Source organism: Thunnus albacares, chromosome 10, assembly GCF_914725855.1.
Source record: "Thunnus albacares chromosome 10, fThuAlb1.1, whole genome shotgun sequence".
Taxonomy (NCBI): domain Eukaryota; kingdom Metazoa; phylum Chordata; class Actinopteri; order Scombriformes; family Scombridae; genus Thunnus; species Thunnus albacares.
The window spans coordinates 11,158,363-11,165,442 of NC_058115.1; the positions used below are offsets into that span (position 1 = coordinate 11,158,363).

The 7,080-nt window shown below is 42.3% G+C and overlaps 1 protein-coding gene across 1 annotated transcript; it reads right to left on the bottom strand.

Moving 5' to 3' along the window:
- Positions 1-2,937: 2,937 nt before the first annotated feature.
- On the bottom strand, positions 2,938-5,559 carry gpr151 (G protein-coupled receptor 151). The gene has a single exon (XM_044363929.1). It carries the CDS (start codon positions 4,937-4,939, stop codon positions 3,596-3,598), a length of 1,344 nt encoding a protein of 447 aa, XP_044219864.1. The 5' UTR covers positions 4,940-5,559; the 3' UTR covers positions 2,938-3,595.
- Positions 5,560-7,080: the final 1,521 nt, after the last annotated feature.

Below are 7,080 nucleotides of genomic sequence, written 5' to 3' on the forward strand. Positions count from 1 at the left end.
AGGGAAAGCTCTGTGTCTGAGTCACAGCGTATGTACTTATCAAAAAGCTTTGTTAACGTTAGGAATACAGTCATTTTGGAATCTGTTTCAGGTTGTAAATGGAGCCAGGGCTCAGGTTCTGGTTGCAGTGATTTCCCTTATGAATTGTGGGGTTTTGTGAGCGGGCATTGTTACCGGAGGCCTTTATGTTCCAGTGCTGGGAAGCAACACTGCTCCTCAGCAGGTGGTCACTTTAGGATTTATTCAGCAACAATGGAGCTAAAGCTTCACTTCTGCGTGAGCCCAGTATTCTCTCCTTTTTTAACAGTTACTGATCGATAGTGTAGCTATAGGTTTAAATGGCACCCCTCTTAGTTCTGCTGGAAATACTGAAAGGTGCCTGCCCTTTAGATCTCCACATCCTTTACTGAGATGAAAGCTCTCTGATTTATTCTAATCAAAAGACTGCTAAATACCAAGGCCAGACCCCCTGAACTAACCTTCCTTGAACACAAAAACAACCAAACACACACACTCTCTCTCTCTCTATCTCTCTGACTCCCTCAACTCTCTGCAGACTTAACAGCCGGGTGATCTTTCCCAGGACTAAAGGGAGGTGAAGGTAACTGTGAGTCAGAGGGAGATGCGGCGTTGGCAGGCAAGGTTTTTAGTATGTGGCTTAATTGCAGCCAGCCTCTCCTGCTGAGCATAATTAGTGTTAGCTAGCATGTCACTTCCTGCGGAGTTTCATTTATTAGAGATGATGATTGGCTGAGGGATAAAACGAAGGGGTGACACCCCCGCCTCACCTCACAGTGGGAGGGGGGCACAGCTAGGAGGGCAGTAAAGAGAGGATCTCACCTGCTGAAAGCTCCCCCACTTTGTATAATGACCTAATTAAGCCTGAGTTGTTTTTCCACTTGTAATGTTGATTATCTCACCTGTTTTTCATACATTTTTCTTTCAATCAGCCCCTGATTTTGTCCTTTTTTCCCCTCTTTATCCTGAACTCTATAATCAGGCATCTCATTATTACTGAACACAAGTACTCTTTAATTGACTTCACTGTTTTGTATTAAAATATTCTGCAGAAAAACACTCACTAATATCCAACTATGGCAACTAAAGAGCAGACACTGGCTGATACATCCATACTTGTGCACCTTAACAGCACTATGTTTGACTATTACCTCCTCTTACTGAAACAATATGAACAGATGGAAAAAATCACAAAATGTCCTGGAATGACTAAACTATAAGTTGTGCATTTTTACACCAAAATGTTAATAGCTCTGTGGCCAGCAGTACATCTTGTGCAAAGAGGCAGTACAAAAAGTCATTAGTCACACTTTGACCTAATGAGGTCCAGCTGGAACAATGTCCAGTCACCTTTAAAAGGCCCTGCATGTGCACACAGGTGTTTTCATTTATTCTACTGATTAGGTTCTAGTTGTGTCAGGCAGAGATATGCTGAAAATTACATGAGGTCACCAGCGTGCGAAATCGTTCCCTATTTGCCGCCTAATGCATTATATTTACTTATCTCCATTGTATTTGGGTGTCTGAATGTAAAAATTCTAGTACAATATATAATGCCCCCAAGTAGTGTCCATAACATGCATGCTACAGCTTCACCATGCTACACACTACTCCCGGCAGGTTCTGAGTAAGTAAAGTAACAAAATTAACTGACATGAAGCTGCTCACAGCTGTAAATAAATTAATTAATTGCAGGCGCTAGTGAGACAGAGAAATTTTGAAAAGACAAAAATAAGTATTAAATCTTTGAAAAAAATATTGCTTTGTCTTTGAGAAATTTAACTGACATGATCTTTGCAAAATTTCTATTTGATTCATGTCCATATGGCATTAGTACTGTATACTTTGCTGTTTGTACAAATATACATACTAACTGCAAAAAACTGTGTACTATGACGTGTGTATGTAGAGTAGAATTAGGACTCGCATTACTTTTTGCTTAAAATCCCACAATTCATTGCTTTGCATTTGCTATAGACCCTTTTCACAACAGACATTTTGGCTTGGCCAAGTGGTGGTCACATGGTGTATGTAAAGATAATGGGACACCATTGTTCACATCTGTTACTGTTGTACTCCTTTAATTTGCTCTATTTACGCAATGCAGGTTAAAATTTCAGTCCAACAATGAGTGCATTTCTCTGTGCCTGCAATGTTTATGGCCAGGTCACTACCCCAGGGACTGATGGTGGGTTATATAGTTAAGTGTTGCTCTGATTGAGGTACTTGCCTCTGGCAATAAAAGGTCGACATAAATGAATAATGAGAGGAAAATGTCATAAGGGAGGGGAGGGAACAAAAAAGAAGTGTTATGTAACTACATGATGACTCCTACATCTCAGTTTTTTACTTTTTATAATGTAGAACTCAAGGTCAATAAAGTTTGAAAAGTGGGTCTTTTGGGGTGTAAAGGAGTATTATTTACATAGGGCCTCACTGTTCAGCACAGTCGGGCTGCTGTTACAGCAGACAGACAAATCGATGACAGATCAGCTCAGGCACAGTTTCCTCTTGTGTTGTTTATCCCTTTAACTTCGAGGTTTTTACTTATTATGTATATTCAGATCAATGCGGAGAGATTTACTCCCACAGGGGCAAGTCCACTGACATGACTCCATCTGAGTTCAGAGGAAATCTCTTCACCTCTAATTAGAACTCTTGGCAATTCTAATGGATGCCCTTATGAAAATATATTTAATGACCCGATGTCAGCAGGAGACCATCCGGCAATGTCTGATCCATCTCATTAAGACTGTACTGTACATGTGTGTGTTTCTGTGTGTGATTTCACCAATTACAGATGCACACAATAAACTATGCTGACGTTGTGCTTCTATATGTTACCACTCATCTATATGATTTTTGACAGATGAGACAGTTTTATCACCCACAAGTCACGATTTTTAGAATAGTCTTTATTGTAAACACTGGTCATTAAAATACACAATGATTGCAAAATAATCTCTCACACAGACAAAAGACAGGAAGCACAGACTCTTTTACTCACATCGAAACAGCCTACTTCTACATGATTGCACAAACACATTCAAACACATTAATTGTAACACTGACCTCCAGCTGAGATTTCAGATTTAAATTTGTTTTTTCTAGAGGGTTTCTTGCAGCACACAGTCTTTAAAAATAAGTATGTAATAATTATGTAACAGGCAGTATGATGTCCAAATACTTCAAGACACATACAATTTTCATTCACTATATGGCATACTGAAAATATATATATATATATAGATCTATATATTGAATTTACATTGCCATCCACCTTACCGTAAACTTTGATTTACAGCCACCAAAATCATCTTACACTAATTATAATCTAGTTCTTCCTCATGAAACAATACAAATACAACATTATTGCAATGTTTATCATACTGTACTATTTGTAGTCCACACTTAGCTGTAATCCACACGTCTTACCTTTGAATAATATCATACAAACAGTTGACAGAATACCACTGATTTACGGTGCAGCACTCAGCAGTTCTACTGAGGTTTGCTGATGAAGCTGCTGCTGTCTGAGGACTGGAGATCATACTGAGGATCAGCTGGCAGGTGGCTGTTATTTTTTCTCCTCTTTGCTCTGGTGCTCCCACGGCACAGGATCATTTTCATCCGTGTGTGAGCCAGTCTCCCTCTCGTGCCAGAACTGCTCCACATCTGGCAAGACAATCCCATCTTTGAGGCTCACCTTGTCTACTTCTTTCCCTCCTCCTCCTCCTCCTCCTCCTCCTCTTCCCCGACCTTGCTCCAGCTGAGGCTGATCCTCTCTACTGGGACCCTGGCTGGAGCTGGATTGGAGGCTCCTCTCCCCCCTCGGCTGGCCTGAGGTCTCTGGTCTGGGGCAAGGGGACTGGAGAGTGGTAGGGTTGTGAGGTCCGGGCTTTGGTGGAAGTTGTTTGCGCAGGGTGAGCCGCCTCCACAGACCTCGGTAGCCCTCTCTGAACTCCTCTGAGAGGGAGAGGACGATGAGAGGGTTCACCAGCGACAGAGAGAAAGTGAGCAGCTGAGCAGAGAGAGCTAGAAGAAGGGGAGGAGAAGAGATGAGGGGCTGAGCTCCTTCAATTTCTTTCTCAGCCAAATGTCGCTCCCAAACCCACACTACCCACTGTGGAAGCCAGAGGATGGCCATGGCTACGGTCAGGCTGAACAGCATCAAGGTGAGCTTTCTGGATCGGATCTGTGTGCGCAGATTCTGAGTCTTACTGGAGCGGCGCTGGCACTGGCCGTACGCCCTCCAGAAGTACATCAGGGCAAAGCTGAGAGGGGCGCAGTAGACCCCCAGGGGGTATGCTTTGACATACACAGACATGAAATCCCTGGCTTCAGGAGGAACCATCATCACACACACCAGCCCGCGGATCCCTCTCTGCAGCTTTGCAAACAGCCAGTGAGGGACGGTCACAGAGCAGGCGGACAGCCAGATGAAGAAGGGCACCACCAGGATGGAGCCCAGGTGGATGCTCACCTGCTTGGTGGGATTGGACACGTACCGGTAGCATGCTTTGGCCATGACAGCCACCGTGAAGCTCTTCGCCGCCATGCAAGACTGGAGGAACCAGTCGGCCGTCTTGCACACCACCCAGCCCAGACTCCAGCTGGCCTTGGAGTAGGAGGCGGCTCGGAAAGGCACCGTGAACGCCAGCACCAGCCCGTCAGCAAACATCAGGTTGAAGATGAGGGAGTTGATGAGAGACAGTTTGCCCTTATGGGCGTTGGAGAACAAGATGACCATCGCAGTGAGGTTACAAGCCACACCCAAGACACAGATGACTCCCAGAATAGCCGGCACCAGGACTCTCAGCTCCCCGGTGTCCAGGTGTTGGTACGAGCCGCGTTCATTGAACTGCCACCTGTCTAAGGAGCTGTTCACCACAGTCGCATTGTTCCCACTTAGTTTGTCCATCTTTAACCAAAAGGATGATGAGCTGAAGAAAATATGTTTTTTTAAAAAGTTGCCAGGAGACAAAAAAAAAATGTGATAAAAAATTGAAGTGCGCAAGAAAAATGCAATATATCTAGAAATACTAGCCTCCTGAATCTAAACCTGTAAGAATAATCGCATCAGAGAAGGTATCGATTGACAATCGATGATCACAGTGGAGCTCCTGTCTGTGTCCGGGTTTATCCTGAGACACAGTGATGCGGCTGCTGCTGCTAGTTATAAAGATGCTGTTTGATTGACAGCTGGTGTCCCCAGCTGACAAAATGTGCGTAGACCTCAGCCTCACGGGGCCAATTAGGAAAAGTCTGCATAATGCACACGGTGCGACATATGAATGTACTGGATTTCTAATTTGTGAAGCCTAAATGTTTGTGAGTTAGAAAGGTTTTCTTTAGATGCAACAAAAGAGTTAGAAAATATATCATTTTTTGGCACAAAATCCACGTTCTTTCAGCAAAGACATTTTTGGAATTTGTTGCGAAAAAACCTAAAATATAATTATATTAGGCTATATGAGTTATTAGGGTCAGTCAGTGACTATTTTTCAGCTGTTTCCTGCCCTATAAGTGGTTTTAAAAATGCGTGATATAAATAAACATGAATAATCAGAAGTAATTATGAAAACTGTAAAAGTTGTTACTTAAAATCAACCACCAGCTGTGTCCAGTTACAGCAATGAAAATCTGTTTCCTCCCTGTCTGTTTCCCAGACTGGATTTACATGTACACCATTTTATCCACATGAGGGCGCCCAAACATCACAAGCAGCACTGTAAATGAAAACAATCAGGACATAAACATTTGCTTTACAATCAGTTCGAGTCATAACAGAGGACGTCCAACGATGCAGGATTTGAACTTGCACATCTTTATTATTTTTTATTCAAAGAAAGTCCAGTAAGCATAAAGACTGCATGGTAATTAATTGCATTTCAATACATTCTGAGCTATAAAAGGTTGTTTTTTTTTTTTTGTTTCAATTAGAAGTGTCACAAAGGAGGTTGTTTAGAAGACATTACTGTTTAAAGGAATCACACTTAATAATTCCCTGATTTCACAGAGTTCATTTAGACCTTGTTGGCTCTTAACACAAAATCTCCAAACTGATCAAAGCTAAAACCCAACCTGCCACCGTTCCACATTACCCATCTCCATTCAGCGAGAGGAGGAACATAGACAGGTGATCTAAACTGAAATTGGCTACGTCTTGTAGCCACTGGAGAAAGCAAATATCTTGTATAGTGCTTCAGATGATCTGTAGATGTTCAATTATCTATATGCAGGTTGTCAGTTTCATCAGATTTAGATCCAACGCATGCAAAATGAGCTATGCTAGCATTATGTTACGTCAAGAAATCTCAAATTTAAGTTCAATACTTTGACATGAAAAGTTTACAGTTCAACCATCTACAGATCATTTTTAGTACTATCCAAACAGGTAAAAAAAAAGTGGTGGGGAATTTCTTTTTTCAGCAGGAGTTTTGCACAAATAAAAAATGAATGTGGCTTTTTCGTGTCTCTTGCAAACTGATGACATCAGACTGACTGCAGGGCAACAATTACTTTGTACACATCACAGCGTAAAAGTAGAAGGGTCCTCCCCTGAACTCACAAGCATGTAGCCGGTGCTATAATGTAATCTTGACTACACTGCTTCAAGCACTTTTTCCACTTGGGACCTCAGTGGAGCTTTTTAAATGTTTGTTTATAGAGAGAAAGAGAAAAAAACAAAAGAAAATTCCTAAGTTAACATGTCATTTGAAACATTCACACTCCTGCCTTGAACTCAGCCCCCCCCCCCTCCCCCCCATCCCTCCCGCACCCAATACATCGAACCCCCACATACCAAAAGAAGGCACCACAGCTTTCTAAACAGACTCATTAACCAAGAGAAGGACTTGATAAAACAACAGCATTAAATAAAACCATTGACACAGCCTGGAAGGGCTTCATTCACATTACAGACTACAGCGGTCTCACCAGGGAGACAAAAAATTGGTACTAGAAAGACTGACCGTGTGTGACAGGCAGAGAAAACTCTCAGTTTGTGGGGTCAGAGATTAACAGTCTCTTCCTCTTATGTAGGAATTCTTTTGCAGCAGG